This window comes from Aythya ferina (assembly GCF_964211825.1).
Source record: "Aythya ferina genome assembly, chromosome: 21".
Lineage (NCBI taxonomy): Eukaryota > Metazoa > Chordata > Aves > Anseriformes > Anatidae > Aythya > Aythya ferina.
In genome coordinates this window covers 6712357-6733952 of record NC_140319.1, presented here as the reverse complement: position 1 = coordinate 6733952, position 21596 = coordinate 6712357, and the positions used below count along the sequence as shown (strand labels likewise).

At 58.6% G+C, this 21596-nt stretch overlaps 3 protein-coding genes across 5 annotated transcripts; 2 read left to right on the top strand and 1 right to left on the bottom strand.

The window, feature by feature from the left end:
- The first annotated feature begins 105 nt into the window (after positions 1-105).
- On the top strand, positions 106-8207 carry ZBTB48 (zinc finger and BTB domain containing 48). Of its 2 annotated transcripts, none has more exons than XM_084495071.1 (9): positions 106-845; positions 1713-1824; positions 2247-2339; positions 2765-2851; positions 3352-3469; positions 4051-4187; positions 4536-4779; positions 4950-5038; positions 5362-8207. In XM_084495071.1, the coding sequence occupies exons 1-9, from the start codon at positions 121-123 to the stop codon at positions 5656-5658; spliced, it is 1902 nt and encodes a 633-aa protein (XP_084351197.1). In that variant the 5' UTR covers positions 106-120; the 3' UTR covers positions 5659-8207. The 2 variants fall into 2 exon arrangements, with proteins under 2 accessions (XP_084351197.1, XP_084351198.1); XM_084495072.1 differs by having other exon boundaries at positions 3315-3469; positions 4615-4779.
- KLHL21 (kelch like family member 21) lies at positions 6607-16177 on the bottom strand. Of its 2 annotated transcripts, none has more exons than XM_084495073.1 (5): positions 16067-16177; positions 14471-15601; positions 12370-12775; positions 9996-10068; positions 6607-9688 (listed from the first exon to the last, which is right to left on the bottom strand). In XM_084495073.1, the coding sequence occupies exons 2-5, from the start codon at positions 15513-15515 to the stop codon at positions 9395-9397; spliced, it is 1818 nt and encodes a 605-aa protein (XP_084351199.1). In that variant the 5' UTR covers positions 15516-15601; positions 16067-16177; the 3' UTR covers positions 6607-9394. The 2 variants fall into 2 exon arrangements, with proteins under 2 accessions (XP_084351199.1, XP_084351200.1); XM_084495074.1 differs by lacking the exon at positions 16067-16177 and adding an exon at positions 15994-16012.
- Positions 16178-16622: 445 nt separating this feature from the next.
- PHF13 (PHD finger protein 13) lies at positions 16623-19925 on the top strand. Its single transcript, XM_084494860.1, has 4 exons — positions 16623-16717; positions 17489-17590; positions 17795-18347; positions 18748-19925. Exons 1-4 carry the CDS (start codon positions 16679-16681, stop codon positions 18972-18974), a joined length of 921 nt encoding a protein of 306 aa, XP_084350986.1. The 5' UTR covers positions 16623-16678; the 3' UTR covers positions 18975-19925.
- Positions 19926-21596: the final 1671 nt, after the last annotated feature.

Here is a 21596-nt window from a genome sequence, read left to right as displayed (position 1 = left end):
TCCCTGAGGCTGACCCAGCCCCCTGAACCTAGCCACGCCCCCCTGAACCCACTAAGCCCCGCCCCCCTGAGGCTGGCCCCGCCCTCATGGCGCCGCGCGGGTCCTGGTAGCGGCGCGGCCATGGCGGGAGCGGGAGCAGCAGCGGCGGTGGCGGCGCACAGCGTGCGGGTGCTGCGGGAGCTGAACCGGCAGCGCGCCGCGGGGCAGTTCTGCGACGCCACGCTGGGGGTGGGCGGCCGCCAGTTCCGCGCGCACTGGCCGGTGCTCGCCAGCTGCTCGCGCTTCTTCCGCGGCGTGGGGAGCGGTGGCGGTGGCGGCGGAGGACCGGGGACGGGGGGTGTGGGGAGCCCGGTGCCGCTGCCCGAGGGCCTGGCGGACACGTTCCAGCTGCTGCTCGATTTCTTCTACACCGGCCGCCTGGCGCTCACGGCGCACAACCGCGCCCGCCTGCTGGCGGCGGCCGAGCAGCTGGGCGTGCCCGACGCCGTGGCTCTGTGCCGGGCCTTCCGCCCCGCCGCCGCCCGGCACCGGCCCCGCCGCGCCCCCAACGCCCCCCCCCAGCCGCCAGCGGAGCCCCCCGAGCCCGGCGGGGGGGCGGCCGCGGAAAGCGCCGTGCCCTCCGGTGCCCCCCCTGCTGCCCCTTCCGTCCCCGCTGTCCCCCCTCCGGTGGTGGTGGCGGCGGGGGGCGGCGGGGAGGCGCCCCCCGGGGGCAGGAAGGCGGCGCGGGGCAGGAAGAAGCCCCCCGAGGGGGCGGTGGGGAGCGGGAAGGGCTCGGCGGCAGCGGCGGAGTGCCCCACGTGCCACAAAACCTTCCTGAGCAAATACTACCTGAAGGTGCACAACAGGTGACCCGCACGGCTCTGCTTCATAACGCGGATGGGGCTGGGGGGGGCACCGGGGGAGGTACCGGGGGGGCACCGGCACTGCCCGGCCCGTGGGCATCGCCCCGGGGTGCGCTGAGCTCGATGCGGGGTGGGGAGCCCCGGCTGACCCACGAGGTCTCAGCTCTAGGGGTCCCCACGCACCCCCCAGCCTTGCAGAGGCAGCGGGCTGTGCGTGTCCTGCAGACACGGGTGGGACTCGAGTCCAAAATGCTGCTCAGAATGCACAGGGTGAAGGTGCTCAGGAGCCCTCACCGGGGACCTGAGGGCTGCGGGTGGGTGGTGGTGAAGGCACAGAGCTGCCAGCTCCTGCGGCTTCGGGATGGAGCCCGTCCATCAGCCATCAGCTCCTGGGCCTCCAGAGTCAGCATGAGTTTGGGGGAACCAACGCGGGCTGTGCATGCAACAAGCTGGGTGCTGGGCAGAGAGCGCTCGGGCGTGCTGGTGCTTTTGGGTGCTGCAGGATCAGCAGAAGGGGTGACAGGAGGCTTTCTGAGGGTGCTCTCCAGCCCCTGGAGATGGCTGTGGTGGTGCTGGCGCTGCGGGAGGCTGTAAGAGCTTCCTTCAGCCCTCCCCGTGCACAAGCTGCTTCTGAGTGAGCAGAGCTTCTCGAGGAGCTGCTTCAGACAGTGAAACAGGCAGCTGGTGGGGCCGGCAGCAGTGGCAGCAAGTGCATTTCTTGCCAATCTCCTTGCTGAGCACAAACGCCGGAGCCCCCAGACCCGCACGCGTAGCTGGATCTTGTGCAGCCACTTCCTCACCCGGGCCAGGGCAGCGGAGCTGAGCTGTCAGGCCGGCAGTAACGGGGGCTCTCTGCTTGTGTGTCCCCAGGAAGCACACTGGAGAGAAGCCCTTTGAGTGCTCCAAGTGTGGGAAATGTTATTTTAGAAAGGAAAATCTCCTGGAGCACGAAGCCAGAAACTGCATGAACCGATCCGAGCAGGTATGGATGGCCCTGAGTCGCGCCGGTCGCTTGGAGGGCAGCCGGTGGCAGAAGCAGAATTTGTCCAGCTGCAGCCCAAATCACTCAGCTGCTGAACAAAACCTGATCCTGCTGCTGCTGTGCTGTCCCCAGAGCATCACGAAAGGCCACTCTGGGTGAGGGCGGCAGCGGCTTCTGTTCGTGGTACGCTGGTTCCCCATAGCCTGGTATTTTAGTGGCTTTTGCATTTTTTTTCAAGCATATGGGAATAGTCTTTGCACTGGAGAAAGTCTGTGTTCACGTGGGGCAGGTTAACTGAGGCCCAGTGTCACGATGGCAGCCGTGGGGTCTGAGTGGCTGTGCTGGCTGCTGGCTTTGTGTCTGCCTCAGCCTCATTCTTTCCTGGCCTGTGCAGAAGCTGATGCTTTCCCTGTCCCTTGCAGGTTTTCACGTGCTCGGTCTGCCAAGAGGTATTCAAGAGGCGGATGGAGCTGCGGCTGCACATGGTGTCGCACACCGGGGAGATGCCCTATAAGGTCAGCAGCGCCTGCCTCTGGCATTCCTTTGAGTGGCTGCTGCAGCCTGGCGCTGCGGGCAGCCGGAGCAGGATGCCTTTCTATTCTGGGCAGCCTGGCCCTGCCGGCAGGTGCTGCACTGGGGGCTGTGGCTCCGCATGGGGATGGTTTTTCTCCCCAGCGCCTGCCTTTCCCCTCGTCCCTGAGCTGATCACCGGGTCCCTTCCCTGTCGGCTGTCAGTCGGCTCCAGCAGCAGCAGGGCTGTTCCCCTCTCTGAGCTGCTACAGGCTCTCGGGGCGTGCTGGAGTCAGGCAGCTTCTCCTGCAGCCCCACTCCTTAGGTTTCTGCCGCCTTACCCGCAGATCCGTGTGCTGCAGCACCACCCAGCACGCCACAGTCACCGCTCAGGAGGTGGCTGGAAGCTAACTCTGCTCTTGTCCTGCAGTGCTCCTCCTGTGCGCAGCAGTTCATGCAGAAGAAGGACCTGCAGAGCCACATGATAAAGCTGCACGGCGCCCCGAAGCCCCACGCGGTAAGGGGAGCGACCTGGCACACGGCGGTGCTCCTTGGTGCCTCCTCTGCAGGAGGAGTGCTGTAGGGGTTGTGAGGGAATCCCCCGGCACTCGGGCCCAGGTTAGAGAACGGTGCCCATTGTGTGCTCCGGCTCTGCTGAGAGAGGCAGGGAGTTATGAAGTGGAAATGGTTTTTGTTCTTCTTTTTTTTTTGGGGTGGATAAAGGAGCAACCCTCGTGGCTTTCTGGCTGACAGACCCAAGTACTGACGGGTGTTTCAGTTCAGGCAGGCTGTCTCATCCCATTCGGCATCTCAGAGCTGGGGCTGCTGCACCAGCCGGCTGCAGGGAGGGTCCTGATGCAGGGGATGAGTCGTGCACGGCCCACGTGGTGCTGCGAGGGGCGCGGGGCTGGTCGGGGTGCAGGGCTGTGAGCTGCGTGTGGGCGAGCTGCCTAACCCTGCGCTCTCCTGTGGACTTGCAGTGTTCGACTTGCTCCAAGTGCTTTCTGTCTCGGACAGAGCTGCGTTTGCACGAGGCGTTCAAGCACCGGGGAGAGAAGCTGTTTGTCTGCGAGGAGTGCGGACACAGAGCCTCAAGTCGCAACGGCTTGCAGATGCACATCAAGGCCAAGCACAGGTATGACGCGACCCGTTCCTTCCTGCGTGCCACCTGCCCCAAGCCCCAGCTGAGTGGGTGCTGGGGAGCTCCCGCAGCGCCTGCAAGGTGTGTGAGTGGTGCTTGCCACCCTCCAGCTTTCCTGGAGGCAAGAAATTTGGTAAGGGGCCGACCTTCAGTCCTGCTTTCTTCCAAAAGAAGTCCATACTGTCTGTACTTCCTCCGAGTGTGTGACTGTAGTAATTAATAGAGGTGATGACCGAAGCTCATCAGCTGTCCTGCTGCCTGGCTCGTTCCTGTTCTCAGAAGGACGAGCACGCATCGGCAGCTGCGCTCTGCACTTGCCCTTGGTGTTGTTCCCTGGGCTGGTTCTGATGCCTGAGGAGCAGGAGGCACCAGCTCGGCGCTTCAGGAGCCTGTGCTTGCAGGAGAGAATTTGTGGGCCTCTGAAATAGTTTAGTTTGAGATGGGCTGAGGTAGGATTCAATTACAGTGCTTTGAGGTGACAGCTAGCTTCAGGGACCAAAGGCCGGGGTCAAGGTGACCGTTCTCCAGCTGGGGCCTGCCTTGGGGGGGCTCAGCTGCGTGTCCCCTGCCCGCAGGAACGAGCGCCCCTACGTTTGCGAGTTCTGCCATCACGCCTTCACGCAGAAAGCCAACCTCAACATGCACCTGCGCACGCACACCGGCGAGAAGCCCTTCCAGTGCCACCTCTGCGGCAAGACCTTCAGGACACAAGGTACCCGCTGGGCACCGCGGCCCTGCCGCCCCAGCCCTACCTCACAGCAGCCACCTCGGGGTTTGCAGTGCTGAGCACCACGCTCCTGCAGGTATCTGGGACTTCTGGAAGCAGCTGTGCTGAGAAACCTCTGCTTCCCCTCCAGAACAAAGCGTGCTCTCACGCGCATGGGATAATGCTTCAGGAAGGAGCATTCCCTGTATTTTCCCTACTCCCACAGCACAAAGAGGGGAGGACAGTGGTGAATTTTCCACAGTAATGGTTAGCTTAGACTAGCAAACTGCTGCTTACGCCCCTTTTAAGCATTCATAACTAGCCTGGCACAGAGCATACGTGGTCTCACCACAGCGTAGCCTGCGCCTGTGCCCGGACGGGGACACCCAGCGGACTGCTGACCTCCAGCTCTCTCTTCCCCTGCTCACGGCAGCGAGCCTGGACAAGCACAACCGGACCCACACAGGGGAGCGCCCCTTTAGCTGTGAGTTCTGCGACCAGAGGTTCACGGAGAAGGGGCCCCTCCTGAGGCACATCGCCAGCCGGCACCAGGAGGGGAGGCCCCACTTCTGCCAGATCTGTGGGAAAACCTTCAAAGGTACCTCGTGCTTCCAGCTGTGCCTTGGCACGTCTGGCACGGGCCGCGATCTTCGCGTGCCTCGAGGCGGCACTGCTGCAGCGGTGCTTCACACCCCGTGCCTGCAGCTGCTCTGCTGGCACGTGCTGCCGGCAGGGCCGCCCTGAGCTGCTGCCTCCTTCTCTTCCCAGCGGTTGAGCAGCTGCGTGTCCACGTCCGCAGGCACAAGGGAGTGAGGAAGTTCGAGTGCACCGAGTGCGGCTACAAGTTCACGCGGCAGGTGGGACACGGCCTGGTTCTGAGGACATCTGTGACAGGCTGCGTGCCTGATCGGGGCACGGACGTCAGGGGTTGCTCCCCTGCAGTGACACAAGCAGGTTCCCACTTCGTAGTGAGGCTTTTTTGGGAAGCGTGCACCCGAGCCTGAGGGAGAGCTGAGTGTTTGGGGCTTTGGGCAGTGCTGGCAGCACAGGAGGGTGCGGTGCTTGAGCAAGGGCAGGCCCAGGGGGCAGGAGGGTTTTGCTGTGCCCCTTCTCCCCCTGAGAAGCACAGCACCCTGCAGGTGAGCTGGCCCTCAGCAGCTCCGTCCTTTCTGTTCCACAGGCTCACTTGAGGCGCCACATGGAGATTCACGACCGCGTGGAGAACTACAACCCCCGGCAGAGGAAGCTGCGAAATCTGATCATCGAGGACGAGAAGGCCGTGGTGGTGGCCCTGCAGCCACCCCAGGAGCTGGAGGTGGGCTCAGCCGAGGTCATCGTGGAGTCCCTGGCCCACAGCTCCCTGCCCGAGGAGATCCCTGTGCAGAGACTCTGTTCCAACGAGAACTTCCCTGCGGCAGATGTGATAGAGCAGTCGCTGATAATAACAGCAGCAATTCCTGATGGCTGTGAAACGTAGGGCGGCTGCACGCAGCCTTCCTACCAAACACAAGAAAGCGTTAGGCTGGGGTGACGCTCTGCTACGCTTGTTCTTCTCAGCCTCCAGGGGCTTGAAGTCGTACGCCCAGCCTCTCTCCCTCCTCCTGTTTAAAGATCCTACCCCCGGGTTGCAGGGAAAGTTCCTAATGAAGCGATAATCGGGTATCAAACTAGGAAATATGAAGCTACTCAGAATGACTACTTAAATGTACATACATTGTATGGGATGGGATGTGATTGACAACTCCGTATGTGTAGTACTGTGAATTGCTTTTTAATGAGCTCTCATTCGTGATCAGAAGGGATAGCTGCCTCACCTCCCGTTTCTACAGTGCTAGCTCTTACCTTGCTCCATTAGTTCTACATTTGAGTCTGAATGCTCATGATTAAAGTTTACCTTCCGGAAGAGTGTCTGACTGCCCCTTTCCTTAAATGTGTGCTGGAAGGACCGTGTCCTCAATTAAATTTGTGCCTTATTTCCACTCGGTTCTGTCAAGCTTCTGCTACTTATTACTGTTACTTTACTACATTAAAGGCGTGGTGTGGCCTTGTATCTTCTCACCACTGAACTAATTTAGCTGCTACTGAGCTTGAAACAGCAGGATTAGCTCAAGGAAGTGGGTGATTCTCCAAGCTCCTGCTTTTAGATGTGGGGATTTATACTTGTAAGTAATAATTTTCTGAAATAACTTAATTCAGGGTTGCTGTCACATTGAAAACCATTTCCCCAGCATTCCTGCAGGGTGGCAGTGGAATATTACACCTGAAACCGAGCACACATCAGGATTCACATCCCACCCACCCTCAGTCCCCTTTCCGTTTTCTACTCACCAAGCAGGCAGCTCTCCCGTTTAAATGCACCTCAGGCCTAGGATGAGAAACATCTCAGCAAAAACTTGTTCTAGTAATCTTTCTCTTGAAAAACATAGAGATTTATGTAACGTTTTATTTAACTTGACTGTTGCAAGTAAATTTAAAACAAATTATGAGAATAAAAATACATTATCTGTAAATGTAAAATGCCTTTGTTTCAAAGGATGGTATTTAAACAGTACTCAAAGATTTGGACGCAATGGATTTTACAAAAAAAATAAATACAAATCCATACTCGTTTAGCTGGTTCAGGAATTTCAGGGTGGCAGGTCCAGCAGTGAGCACTACGGTATGAGATATAGTGTACGTACTAGTTAGAGTTCAGCATAAATACTTCAGTCTGCAACACAAGTTCGGCCATACAGCGCGTGCAGGCAGCTCGGGGTCTTCACCCTTGCGCAGGTCTCTCGAGCGTCGCCACGTCGCAGCTGCTGCTTTTTGTCCCCACACACTGAGTGCCGTGCAGCCAGGTGGCTCAGTGTGCAGGCTCAGCACAGCGGGACGCGGCGATTCTCCCAGAAATGGGTGAGCGGGCCCTGAGCTGCTGGCTGTGTGTCCCGCTGGCCGGCTCCTCCACCCAACGGGGACCGCCCCAGCACAGCCCTCGCCCCGGCCCCGCTGTGCCACGAGGAGGAAAGCTCCAGCAGCAGCTCCTGCACCAGCACTTCCCTGCGCCTAAAGACAAAACCAGCAAGGAGAACCCGCTGTGCCCAGGGGACCCCTGCTGCTCCCACCTCGCCATGGATCCTCTGCTGCAGGCAGCAGTTTCAAGGCACTGTCAAAGTTTCAGACTTTGAGCAAAGCCCAAGCTTCATAAACAGCTTCCTCAAGTTTCACAGCTAAGTAGCTTAGCATAAAATAGTATTCAAGGCAAAACAGATTTTTAAAGCTGTGAACGTGTTGATTTTAGAGAGATAGTGTTCTGATGCACTCAACAGCAAGCCAGAAGGCATGCAAGCCAAGTCGACGGGCTTTCCGCTTTCCTTTTTTTTTTTTTTTTTTTTTTTTTTTTTGTTTCCTATTGGTTAAAAACCAAAGGCAGAAAAAAGAGCAAATCTAGCCACCATTTCAGCCACTATTACGCTACAGTTTTCTGGAAGCAGTGCCCATTTTCAGATGGGCCATACTGCAATCCTGTTTTCTTTTTTCAAGAAACATTCCACAAGTAAACTGCAAGCAGCTTCTCTTCAGCTGAAGGTATATTGAGGAAATACAGTTCACGCTACCTAGGCCACTTGAGCAAGTATAAAGGCAAATCTTACACGTGCCACACACACACACAAAGAAAACCCTAAAATAACTAACTTTCACTCCACAACACTCTTGCTAACTCCTACACCTTGGCCAAATGACCTCAGCAGCATTTTCCAATTACTCAGATTCCAAGAGCTTCTGCAAAGTGAAGATGAGACAGGCACGAGAACTCTCCGAGGGTTCAGCAGGTTGCCTCACACCAGCTGATGCATTTCTGCACCACGGTGTCTAAACACCACCAGCTTTTCTTCTACAGGTTTGTGGCAAATCTTTTAGGGAAGTTGTGCTTACCTTTCCAGGCAATCTTTTTTTTTTCTTCCTTTTAAAATAGCAGAATTCCAACCCAGCTCCTTTACAGCAGTGAAGGAATAAGAACTTGCCCTCGATACACAGGGCCTACCTGCCCGACACAGCACGTGCTGATAGCCTGGCATAGAAGACTTGACAGTAAATTCTGTTAGTCACGAGTCACAGAACAAGCCACACAGACATCTTCTGCTATGTTCAGCCCCATGTTGAACAACCCCATAGGAACAAATTCTGTCAAAATAGTAAAGAAGAAGGAAGGCTCCTTCCTGAGGGCCTCTGGCACGAGTCATGAGCCCTAGAAGCCGCTTCACAAGCCAGCTGAGGGGGATTCACTTTTCCTTTTTCCTTTAAAGAACAGTGCAGTTTGGGTGACCAGAAATGAAGGCACCCTAGTTGTAACAATACCATTAAAAGATAAATAAAGGTGTTCTGAGGGGAAAAAAAAAAAAAAAAAGAAAGAAAAAAGTGTTCTTCTAGGAAGGACAGGAAAAGAAACACCTGCAGAAGTTTCAATGACAAGACTTAAAAACAACACAACAACACAATACACAAAGAACCAAGTTCAGACAACAGGCCAGGCGAAGCTTCGTGCCCCAAACTCTCTAGGATCCCTGCTCTACAGACACGTTCCTTCCGAGAGCATGGACAGGAGCCAAGGGCTGTGGTGACACGATGGGATGGGCTACGCTCTCACAGTAACCTCATTCAGGAAGGTCTCTTCCCCTTGAACAGATGTGCGAGTAGCCTGCCTCCCTCTGAAGCACACAGCAGGGGCAGGCTGCAGACCACAGTCCTACCACACAGACCCCTCCTGCCACAGCAGGCTCAGGCCGTCGGGGGGTCGGTCCTGCCCATTTCCTTCCGTTCCTTTTTTTCTCTCCATAGGAAGAAACTGAAGAAAGGACTTTGGTGACAAACAAAGCGTTACAGGGTGAAGGAGCTCAAAGTGAAAGGCATCTGACCAAAAGCTGTAAGTCGTGATGCTGCAGTGATGGATAACACAATTGTTTTCTTCAGAGTTTGCCTCTCAGGTCTTCTCTGTGAGCAGTGCTGCGCCTTCTGCCCCCACAGAGAAGGACTGAGGACCGCTGCGCCCGGAGGCCTCGTGTTCTGCCAGCTAGGTTTCTACAACAGCATTTCAAACATTCAGAATTTTTACTCCCTCTACTGATCAGTATATGTGTTTGTTTCCAAGCACCAATTTGCCTCTGTCTTCTCTCAAAGCAACACTGGTTCGGGATAACGAACTCACATTGAGCCAGGGACAGCGCGTTCCCCTGCTAACGAAGCTCGTTAAGGTTCTGGTTGTGGAGGTCCTGGCGCTGCCTGTTCAAGTTGATGGTGTTGTCCAGCGTGATGCTGTCATCCTCCTGCGTGGTCTCCGGCATGAACTGTCGGAATATGCTGACGCTGCCGTGCCAGAAGATGGGCTCAGGGAGCCTGCCCACCACGCTCCACGTTCGCGTTTCGGGGTCGTACGCTTCCAGGACGTCCGAGAGCTCAAAGGTGTTATCGTAGCCGCCGGAGACGTAGAGCTTCCCGCCCAGCACGGCCACGCTGCCCCCAACGTGAACCTACAATTGAAGCACAAAGAGGCACCACAATTAGGAGGGGGATTTTGCCCAAGGAAGCAGATGTCTTCCTACTGCAAAGTTAGAGGGGGCACAGTGCTCACCAGCTGCTGCCTTCCCCCCACGTCAGCATGGCCATGCGGTGCTGAACTGGCACCGACAGCCGGCGTGAACTTTCCTCCCAGGTAACCCGTACATTTAAATGCACTCCGTGCTCAGTGGGTTACAACCTAGCCAGAATCCTGCTTCCCAAAAGTAAATCGAGCCATTTAACACCGAAAGGCACCCAGTAGGTTGGTGAGCATCTTACCTGGAGCATGGCAGGGATTTTATCCCATTCATTCTTCACTGGATTGTAAACATCCACTTCAGCTGAGTCATCTCTGCAGAAGATAACACAAAATTACTCTTCCGTGTTCTCAAAACCTTCTTCTTGTGAAGCCCCGAGTTCAACAGCCCTCGTATGAAGGCTCTGGTCTCAGTGCAGAGCCCAGCCTCCAGTATGGGCTTCTTAGGTCCCAGCAGTGATGCTCAACCCCGGGGAACACCCAGAGCTCTGTGCTGCACCTCTGTAGATGCAACATGCAATGCCAGGCATCACACGTGTACACATGAGGGCTTCTCTAGTGCTCAGTGCTAGTGACCTACACCCAAAGAGCCTCACTGCCACTTCTGCGCTTCTCCACAGGCAAAGCCACACTTCCTACACTTCCTGGTGTCCACTGAGGTTTAGGACACTACCTGTGAGGTACAGCAGACAATTTGGAGACAATCCTGAGGGCTTTCCCAAACTTGGTCTGTTTGTGAGTTTGCATCTACGGTGGATGTGTTCACAGACCAGCTTTTTGCCAGCCTCTTTGAGAGGCTTTGGCACCAAGTGCTTAAGAGTCTGGAAGAAAAACCAGCGCCGCGCTGGAGACTTAAACCTCTATGCAGTTGAAGTAACGGGATCCCTACTGCCTGAGGATTTTTTTGCCAACACCAAATTTAGACAGGCCAGAGAACTGTAACAGAAGAGCTTACGGGGCAGCATAATCCCCCAAGGCTTCTTTTACCCGCTCACCACTGCAAGATTCAAGCACGACAGCAACAGGTGAGGGATGTTTGTAACACAGAAACACGCACTGCTGGCACCAGAATGCAAAGAGGACAAGGTCAGGGTGGCCAGAGAAGTGCTGTCAGTCAGTCCAAGACAGTCCTGCTGCAGATGGATTTGAAAGGCTTCAAAGTAGAAAATTCCACTTTATTCTTCAACTGCTGATCAAGCTGAGTTTCTATTCCCATTGATTTCGCCTCTTTGTCTGTGATAACTTCATACGCTGTCGTTTGTTGCCCAAGTGACAAGACATCCCTATGGATTTCTGACATCAATTTGACTGGGAGAGGGAGTGAAAATAAACGAGAAATCTCACCTACAACATCGGCACCCAGTTAGCAAACCAGTGCCTCTAGAAACCCACCTGCTGGCCCCACGGTGAAGCCGAGCTGCGTGCTGTGGGACTTGCTGGTTACGTTCTGAACAAATACTCCTAGGGCTCCTCTAGGACACACGTTTTAAAACCTGATTTTTGGTTTGAGTTGCTTTTGCAGCAACTCAGCTCAGAGACGTACTTGTAACTGAACGGGTGCTCACCCGAGTGAAACATCTTTAGCACGGGCAGCTGTAAACGAGCACATCAAGTCCCGAGGACACTGTCCTGAAAACCTTCCTCAAAACTGGTCAGAACAACGAGCTGGTACCTGCAGGCACAGCTGCTAACTGCAGGCATCTGAGCACCAGCCCACCTTGCAACACATGAAACAGGGGGAGAAAACCTTGACCCAGGGAGTTTCCTCATTAGCTCCTGCTGATGCTTAAGTGATCAGAAATCCTGAAGCTTCAATCGCCTTGACAGTATTTGCTGGAAACCAACTCAAACTACTGCTGCAAACAAGTGCCTGGAACCAAGGCATTCGGCTGAGCGAGAACAAAGCCGAGCAGAACAAACAAAGGGGCTTCGGTAGAACCTGCTGCTTTATGCAGGACCAAGAGGGGACTGAAAAAAGCAGAGAAGCGTCTGGAGGCCATCACAGAAGTCAATGTTTGCTCAAAGTCAACACAACAGGATGAAATACTTCGGCACCAGCATGCCTTCTAGTTTATTTTTACTGAAGTGGATAACCGATGTGTTTGCTCCACTAGAATGGCTTCAGATGGGTAATTAAGTCCCAGGTTTGGGCAGGCGTTTAAAAATAGTGACCAATCATTTCACCTTCGGTCCTCCTATCTTTGCTGAGACAGAGGATGCACTCTGCTGTGCTACAGTTTAACGTTTTCTTGGTGCTTACTCACTTATTTATAGCAACGAGGGGGACTGAACCAGAAGCCAAGAAAACTGAGAAGTCTATTCCAAGCACAACTGCCGACATCAGCCGGATTTGTAGCTCTGTCTGTTTCCCAACTCTTGGGTTTAAATTCAGATATTTGTACGGGATTTCAGGCATAGATCTCTGAGGTTCAGCTCTAGCAGAACTAAAATAAGGAAGCGTGGCAGTTTGCGGAGCAGGGGAAGCCCTGCCTTGCTTTCCTGACTCACTAACCTCATGTGACCACCTGTGAAATCCAGACACTTTCCCCGGGGAAACCCCTGCTTACCTAGTGCAGAAGCAGGGCCAGAAGGGACGCGACGGCCGCCGCTGCTCACCTTATGAAGTACATGAGCCCGTTGAGAGTCACCGTCTTCGGCGCGAAGGACCACGGAGGCAGGTGGCCGCAGTTGACAAGGGACCAGAGGTCGCTGTCGGGGTCGTAGCACTGCATAACCATGGACTCCTTGCCCGAGAGCGAGCCGATGGCGAAGAGCTTGCCGCGGCACGAGGTGGTGGAGCAGTTGTCCATGGGGTAGAGCATGGGCTGCAGGGCCTCCCAGCTATCCACCGCGTGGTCGTAGCGCTCCGTGCTGTCGGAGGCGATGACGTACAGCAGCCCGTCCAGCACCGTGGAGCTGTGGTACTCCCTGGCTTTCAGCATCGGGGACACCTCCGTCCACTCGTTCACGCTGGAGTTGTACCTCCAGACGCAGTCGTACAGCCTTGAGCCATCCGACCCCCCTGCAGCACAGCACACGACATTTCAAGAGGCATTTCACAAAACACAGTCCTTGGAGGGGAGGCGCTGCAAGGTGCTGGAGGAGAGGGCTCAACTCGGGACCCAGTTCTTTTTATGCCTTCCAGCTACACCTGTCTAATACCCACCTGCACTTTTCTGTGTCCCAGAGCCACACGTTATGAAAACATCTCTGTACTTAGGGGACCGCAGTAGTTTGCACCGAGAGGATTTTAACAAACTTTTGGACTATTTCTCTCCCAGCTAGCCAAGAATTTATCCTGAGTATTCAGCAATGACTTGAACAAGCATCCTCCCTCATTCCAAATAATCAGTTTCTTTCCCGTTTTGCAATCCCTGCTCTGCTGTTCTCCAGAAGCTACTGTGACATAGCAGAGATTCGCATTCAGCAGTGCCCAGCTGCCAAGGCACTGTTCCCGTCAGCAGCACGGAAGTCTTCCAGCCTTCCCGAGCGGCTGAGCAATGACACTGACACTACACAGAACCACCTCCAGCACCAGCGACCTCGCCGAAGCGCGGGGCTCTCAGCAAACAGCACCCCCAGAGCTGCCTGTACCTGCTCAGGAAGGTTTCCGTGGGACACAGAGGTGTTAACACAAACTGGCTGGATGTTAGTCTTTCCTTTTCGCAGCTCTGCCTTAAAATCTGACCTCGTTCCCTGCTAACAGCTAGAGAACGAACAGTTTTCTGTTCACCTCCGTCTAACCTGCGCTTCAAATCTTTAACAGCACAACGTGCAGTCGGTGCAGGCTGTTCTGCAGCACCTGAGCTCCCAGGTGTTTGTTCTACATCACTGCGACCACCACAGGACTGCCACCGGCTAAGGGATATAGCTCAAAGAAAGTCTCTCTACATGCAGATTAACAACCAATTCACACTCCCGTGTCACCTCTACGGAAGTAATTACAGCCCCAGCAGACCGTCAGGAGCCAGCACGTATGCAGGGGGAGACACCGTGACGCACACACGCTGCTGCCACTCCTCAGTGCCTCAGCTGCGCCGAAGCCCAGGGCACCCGGGGCTTTCTGATGTGACGCTGCCTCGAGCACGTGCTTGACTTGTGATTCACAGGCTCTGAACCCAAACACTTGCTTGGCAGCCAGAAATTCAAACCCCCTCTCAAGTCACTCCTGTTGTCCAGAGCAAGCAGTTAGAAAGTTTCTCCAGCGCAAGTCCTGGGAGTTCTGTCTGCGTGCTCAGAAGTATTAGTCACACCAAAATACCTCCCAGATTGAGATCAGCTGCTAAATCCCCATCCAGGAGCCTCTGAACTCCTGGAGTCTTCAGGCTGCAGCCACACTGTGCCTGAGCAGCGTTTCAGCTGCTGTTGCTCTTTTCCTACGAGCCTCCTGCCTGCACAGACGTTAGCGACCCAGAGCGAAGGCTGGGACAGAACCGAGCAGGCTGCTCTGCACCACGTGCACCTCCTGCCCTGGGCTGCACTCAGCGTCAGGCGACGAGCCCTGCTGTTTTTCCACCTCCAGGAGCAGGCGAGCTCCTGACAAGAGGAATGAGAGCAGCGCAGGAGGCAGGCAGGGAGCAGGCTGTGCTGAGCGATGTTTGCTTCATTCCCTGGAAAGGCCCTCGCGGTGCTCTGGGGAGGACCTGGGACGCCTCAGCCTGTGCCCCACCCGCCAGCAGCACCCAGTGCCCTGGCGCACCGCAGCCCGGTGACTTACCGGTGACATAGATGTCATTGCCCAGCGCGGCGACGCTGTAACCCCCGCCCAGGTGCTCGGGGAACTCGGCCAGGTAGCGCCAGTGGCCGGTGCGTGGGTTGTAGCAGTCGACGGTGACGAGCTCGTCGCAGTCGCGGTCGCAGCCGCCGACGAGGACGAGGATCTCGGCGAGGCCGGTGGAGGGCCGGGGCCGCATGCGGGCGCAGGGCCCACGGTCGTGGCGGTCGAGGCGGGCGGCCTGGAAGTCGCGGGCCTCGCGGAGGAGGCGCAGGCAGGGCGGGCAGCGGGCCACCAGCGGCTCGCCCTCCACGTGGGCCAGCAGGTAGAAGCGGCGCACGAAGGGCAGGCGGACGTGCGCCAGGAGCTGGGGCAGCAGCGGGGCACGGGCGGCGGGATCGGCACGCACCCAGCGCAGCGCCAGCTGGAAGGCGGCCTCCTCCTTGGGGATGCAGAGCCCGTCGTCGCGCAGGTAGGACAGCAGGCGGGGCAGCGGGAGCCGCTCCAGCTGGGCGCCCAGCTCGCTCACGTGCCGCAGGACGAAGCGGTGCGCGGCGGCCGCCAGCGCGGGGCAGGCGAAGGCCTCGGCGAAGTCCTGCATGTCCAGCGCGTTGGCGGGCTCCAGCTGGCGCGCCAGCCAGGCTCCGCACGCCTCCTTGACGGCGGGGAACTGCAGCAGGTCGGCGGCGCGCAGGAGGCGCTCGGCGATGTCGGGGCCCAGCCCGCCCACGCGGCCGGTGTAGGCGAAGTCGAGGAGCCTCGCCAGGCACTCGGGCTCCACGCCGTGCAGCCGCACGCGCTCGGCCCGCGCCTCCCGCAGCGCCCCGCCGAACATGGCGCGGAAATAGCCGGAGGCGGCGGCCAGCACGGCGCGGTGAGCCCCGAATTCCCGGCCGCCCGCCACCACCGTGACGTCCAGGAGGCTCCGCTCCGCTCGCAGCGCGCTCAGCCCCCGTAGCAGGGACACCGCATGGGCTGGCTCCCCGGTCGCTGCCGCCGCTGCTGCTGCTGCTGCCGCCGTCCCGCTGCTGCCCGTGCTCGCTGCCATGCCCTGCCCGGAGGAGGAGGAGGAGGAGGAGGAGGACGTGCTGTGCCACAGCCGGTGCGGAGCCCCTGGGTCAATCCTGAGAGCAGCTGTCGGGAGGAGAAAAAAACAACACAGGGGGGTTAGTGCGGGGAGAAACGTCCTGCGGCCGGGACACGGGACGGGCTCAACAGCCCCGGCAGCCGCTGTCCTTCCCCACGGCGGGCAGCAGCGGTTGCATAACGCCCTGCAGCTGCCAGCAGCCGCTGCGCTGGGGCGAGTCACGGCGTGAGGAAGCCCGTGCTTGGGTTTCCCGGGGTTGAAGCAGCCCCGCAGCACCGGGACCGCTCCGTGAAGCCCCCGGGCACCCCGACCGCGGTCTGGGCACCCCCCGGCACCGAGCCCTGAGCCCGTCCCGCCGGGCTCCCCGTCCCCGCCAGCCCCGCGCCAGCTCCCGGTTCCCCCCCGGTTCCCCCCCCGGTTCCCCCCGGCCGCTCCACACCCGGCTGAGGGGAGCGGGACCCCAGGCCCCCCGGTGAGGGCGGTGCCGGTGGTCCCGGTGCCGCGGCACTCACGGGGTCGCGCCGCTCCCGACGGCTGCCGGCGGGGGGCGGGGGGGGGGCGGCCCCGGGGCCCTGAGGCGGCGGCCGCGGCCCCGCCCGCGCTGGGAGGCGCTCGGAGGGCCCCGGGCAGGGCCCCCCCCGCCCCCCCTCGTCCCCTCCCGTCCCCCCCCGCCCCGCCCCGTCCCCTCCCGCCCCCCCCACCCCAATTCCCGTCACGGAGCCCCCCCCCCTCCCCTCCCTTCCCCTCCCCCCCCCCGCCGCCCGCGCTCACCTCGCGCCGCCCCCGCGGCCCCGACCTCTCCCGGCACCCCCCGCGCGCCGCCCCCCCCCTCCCAGCTCCCAGCACCCCTCGCGCGGCTCAACCCTCCTTCCCCACCCCCCCCCCACCGCGCCCGCCCATCCTGCCTACATCTCCCAGCATCCCCCCCGCGCCGCCGCACTACATTTCCCGGCATCCCCCGCGCGCTGCCGGACTACTGCTCCCGGCAGCCCCCGCGCCGGCGGCCGCCCCTTCGCCGCCTCCCGCCGGTACCGAGCGGTTCGCGGGGCTCGGCGCTGCCCCCCCCCCCTCACAACCCCCCCCCCTCACGGCCCCGCCGCCGCCGCCACCCGCCCCGCGGGGCCATGGACTCGGACTCGTGCGCCTCGCCGTTCGCCCCGGAGGTGAGCCGTGCCCGGGGGGGGCCGCCTCACCGCCGCCTCACCGCCCCCCCCCCTCTCTCCGCCGCCCGTTCGCCGCCGGTGCCCGTTCGCCGCCGCCGGGCCGGGGCCATTTTGTGGCGCTGGGGTGCGGAGCCTCGGCCCGGCCGGGCGGCGGGGAGCGGCGGAGGGTGGCGGAGGTGTCCCCCCCCCCCTTGTCCCGCCGTGGCGGCCGGTACCGGGCCCGGGCAGCGGGGCTGGGGGGGTCCCGGAGGGTCCCGGGGGTCCTGGGGGGCGGCGGAGCTCGGGGGCTGCCGCGGGGGGTGGGGGCGGGGCGCGGCGGGGAGCGGCGGCGGCGGGCGGGGCCCGGAGGAGGGGGGAGGGGGGGGGGGGGGCACCGGAGAGGGGGGGGGAGGGAGGGGAACGGGCACCGGAATGGGGGAGGGGGAGGGGGGGTGGGGGGGGGAGCGGGCACCGGGAGAAGTTGGGGGGGGGCGGCCCCCGGGGAGCGGCAGCGGGGGGAGGAGGGGAGGGAAGGGGAGGGGAGAGGGGAGGGGGCGGGTTCCGGCAGCGGGGGAGGGGAGGGAGGGGAGGGGAGGGGGCGCTCGGTTCCGGGAGCGGGTGCTGGGGGGGGGCCGGATCCGGGCAGCGGCAACCGGGAGGGGGCCGGGGGGGCCCCGCCGCTGCCCCGTGCCCCCTCTCCCCTCCCCCCCCCCCCGGTACCGTGCCGTGCCCGCCCCGTGGTGGAGGCGCCGCTGCTGACCCCTCCCTGTCCTATTCCCCCCCCCTTTCCAGGATTTCTCCCCCGCGTCCCGGCGGCACCGCACCGTGGAGGACTTCAACAAGTTCTGCACCTTCGTCCTGGCCTACGCCGGCTACATCCCGTACCCGCAGGAGGTGAGGGGCAGCCCCGATACCGGGGCCTTACCGGGGCCCCCCGGAGCCCCCACGGCAGCACTGGGTGCGGGGAGCGGGAGCGCGGGGCAGGGCGAGCGGAGCGCCGCGGCGTGGAGGGCGCGGTACGGGAGCGCCGAGCGCTGCAGCACCGCACGTGCGCCGCCTCCGAGGCAGTGCCGGGATCTGATTTCTGCTGTTCTCTAGGAAACGCCGCTGAGGAACAGCCCCAGCCCTCCCAACAGCACCGGAGGCACGATCGACAGCGATAGCTGGGATCCCCGCTTCAACGACGCCCCCTCTTCGGTTTCCCTTCCTGCCAAGAACAGAAAGAACTTCAGTCAGCTGAAGCGAGCTAAACCCTATGGCTCCCTCTTCCAGCGGGCAAAGCCCGGCAGCTTCCTGCCGGAGCGAAAGCAAGTGGATAAGATCAGGAAGAAGAAAAAGCTGAAGAGGAGGGAAATGGAGGTGTCTGCGGAGGAAGACTATGAGGAGAAGCTGCTGGAGCTGGAGGCAGAGGACTCTTTTGTAGAGACGCCGATGAGCCCCTCGTCTGAGGGCGACCCTCAGTCTGTGACCGAGCACAGCTCGGTGTGGGACTCTGACACGCCGTCCAATGTCTCCTACCCTGCCGTGACAGCTGAGCAGACGGTGGAGATACAGAGCGTGGGCAAGAGAACGGTCATTCGCCAGGGCAAGCAGGTCGTCTTTCGGGATGAGGACGGCACTGGTGATGACGAGGACATCATGGTGGATTCAGGTAGGTGGCCTGGCTGTCGGGAGGTGGCGTGGGAGGTGGTGGGCCGGGTGCAAGCATTGGTGCTACTGCCAGTGTAGCATGAGCAGAATACAAAGGCGCGTTGGCTGTGCCGAGTTAATTAGCAGTTTTGTTGGGAGGAAAGTGAGGGGGGTGAGGTTGACAACTTTTGTGGCTATAGAAGCAACAAGTTCTGCCCTCCTGGATTACAGCCGCTTTTGTGCTCTTGCTGAGGAGGAGTTTGCAGAGACTAGTGTCTCATCGATGGGAAAGTCAGCAAAGTGCCTGTCTTTGAAAGCCAGGCAGTTCCTTTGGATTGGAAGCAAAATAATTCCCGGTGTAGCTGAAGGGCAGTAGAAATCTGTCAGGAGTCAGAGACGTAACTCGCTGCGTTTCGTTTCAGACGATGACTCGTGGGACCTCGTCACCTGCTTCTGCATGAAACCTTTTGCCGGGCGGCCGATGATCGAGTGTAACGAGTGCCACACCTGGATCCACCTCTCCTGCGCCAAGATCCGCAAGTCGAACGTCCCAGAGGTGTACATATGCCAGAAGTGCCGGGACTCCAAGTTTGACATTCGCCGCTCGAACCGCTCCCGGACGGGCTCGCGCAGGCGCTTTCTGGACTAGGCAAGGGACGCGCGCTGGCGCGCTGCGTGGGCGGGCAGGCGAGCCGTGCAAAGCACAGGTGCCGGCCGGGAGCTGGGGAGAGCTCCCCCGAACTGCTGCTGCTGCTGCTCGGGCCGAGGGGCCGCCCAGCCTGCCTGCGGCACCGGGGCTGGGGTCTCCCAGAGCTGTGGACGGCCGGGGCTGGAGGAAGCAGCCTGGTCAGAACTGCTGCTAAGTACTGAGGAGCTCAAGGGACAGCTGGAGCTCCCTGGGTTCGGCGGGGTTTTGTCCAGTTACAGCTATGGGTTGGATGATGTTTTGGGAATGTATAATACCTTTGCCACGTATTTTTTCTCATCCCATTGGGAAACTGCAAAACTTCTCTGTGCTAGGAAACTCATCCTCTGAAGAGGGAGGAGGAGGAAGAGGGAATCTGTGTGAAGAGTCTGAAAAGTAAATGGCCACGTGTTCTGATTTTAATGTAACGTTATACCTGCCCGTTTGTCCTTCTGTATCGATCTCAGATATTCTCAGGCTCCGGAGGAGTGAGCGAATGCATACCGGCCTCTGTGATCTGCCTGCTCCTCCGTGGGCCCGGGCAGGAGGCGAGTTCTGTGATTTGGCATTGGTTGAGTAAGGATGGGACCTCCTCCTGCTCTGAGGGCCTGATGTGCTTCAAGGAAGAGAACAGTCCTCCTTCTGGGTGGGCAGTGCTGGAAAACAGTTGACATCAGATTTCCTAGAAGTCTCTTCTTAACAGTGATTTTTTGTGACTTTGTTTTGCATGATTGGCTCAAATGTGTGTGTGGGGGGGATACCATTTGCTCTGTTTCCCGGCCCTTTGTTAAACTCTAAGGTGCTGTTTCAAGAAGACAATGACTCTCCCTTTTTTCAGCCCAGAATTAAAGCATGGACTGTAAAAGGGGCTGTAGTAAACTTAGAACCTGGCCAGTCTGGTTCGGGATTAGATCATTTCCATCTGAGCACTACAGACAAGTTGACTTTGTTTTCACAGTTTGTTTTTTGAGACTGGATGTATAACCAGAAAACCAAAATCTTTAACCTATTGGTTGCAAATTACACAGATAAGAGCAAATGCAGGCTATGCAGCTAGCAAGGTGAAGCGCAGTGAAGAAGATCCATCTGCTTCTGGGAGAAGGACAAGAGAGCAGAGGCCCCATCAATCCTGCGGTCCCTTGGCAGGCCTTCCTGGGGCCTCAGCCCGCGGGAGGTCTCTTCAGAAACGTGACAGGGAGCCCAGGCTTGTTTGCAAGGCCACCAAGATCGAGGTGTTGTCCCTCAGTGACCAAACAGAGCAAGCTGTATGTATTGCACAAGTTGAGTTTGTTTTTGAGGTGTTTCTCTTGAGTTATGCCTGATGAGCACGTTCTCTGTCCTGCTGGGACCATGAGGCGAGGGGAGTCAGTGACTGCAGCTTCAGCGAGGTCAGCGCTGACAGGAGCGTGTCTGCTGGTCCTGCAGACACAGCTGGTCAGAGACTGCCTCACCCGAGTACTGGCTGACCAGGAGACACGTTCTTCATCAAAATCCTGTCCCACCATGCTGTAACAGCCGACTCTAGGTTCTGAAAACCAGCTCCAGCTTCTGTCAATCCAAGACCCTGACTGTGGTTTGCTGCCTTCCAGAAGCTAAATGGAACCACCAAGGAGTTTGCCAAAGATTTGCCCCCTGCGGCTGCCCGACTGCTCCTTACAGCCAGAAAAATAACCAAAGTTCTCAAATGCTGCCATTTCACTCTGCGAACAGAAAGGCTTTGGAAGATCCTGGTTGCAAGCTCTGTGAGGGTTGGACCTGCTCTGAGTATTGGCATTTTTGTGTTTACAGCGTGTCTGCAATTCAGCTGGACCTCCGTGGAATGTGTTCCTAAAATTTTTATGGGAGAAATGTTAAATGGCCAAGTGAACCTGCCTCTTTTTTTTTTTTTTTTTACAGAGGTTCGATACTAATCAATGTGACTGACTCTTGTTCTGTTACCTTTTCAGATTTATCCCAGTAGATGGTGTCTGACAAGTCCAGCACGTTACAATATCAGCAGAGAGAAAAAAGTAACATCTCCATTCTTTTAGTTCATCACTTTCAGCCATGTATAATTATAGTTTAATTCAGAACTTTATTTTTTCATTAAAACTGTTTTAATGAACCATGCTTTTTTTTAAAATGTGGAACAAATGAACAATGTCTCTGTTTTATTCTGGATTCAAGAGTCTGCTAGTATGACTTACTAGTGTGCAAAATATTTGTGCTGGGGGGCAGCAGGACTCAACCAGAAGCCCTTTTCCCTAAACGATACGCACGCAGGGAAGGATGGGAGTACCCCAAGCAGATCTCCCCCTCGTGTCCTGACAGGGGCCTGCTCTCCCTGCCTTTGTAGCAGTGTCCCTCCTGATTCTGCTCTGGGCAAGGTAAATTGTGGTGGAGCCCAGGGCAGGGACAAGCCCCTGGGGCGGCTGGGCTTGTGTCGGGAGGGGTAAGAGGCGGCTGCTGCAGGAACCCAGAGGGGCTGGGGTCTGCCAAAAGGGATGAAGGCTGGGCCAGCCTGGGGGGAGAGGGCTCAGGGAACCAGCCCCTGGGCTGCACTGCCCCCACCTCACAAAAAGTCACCTGCTTGACCACCCCAAGCCC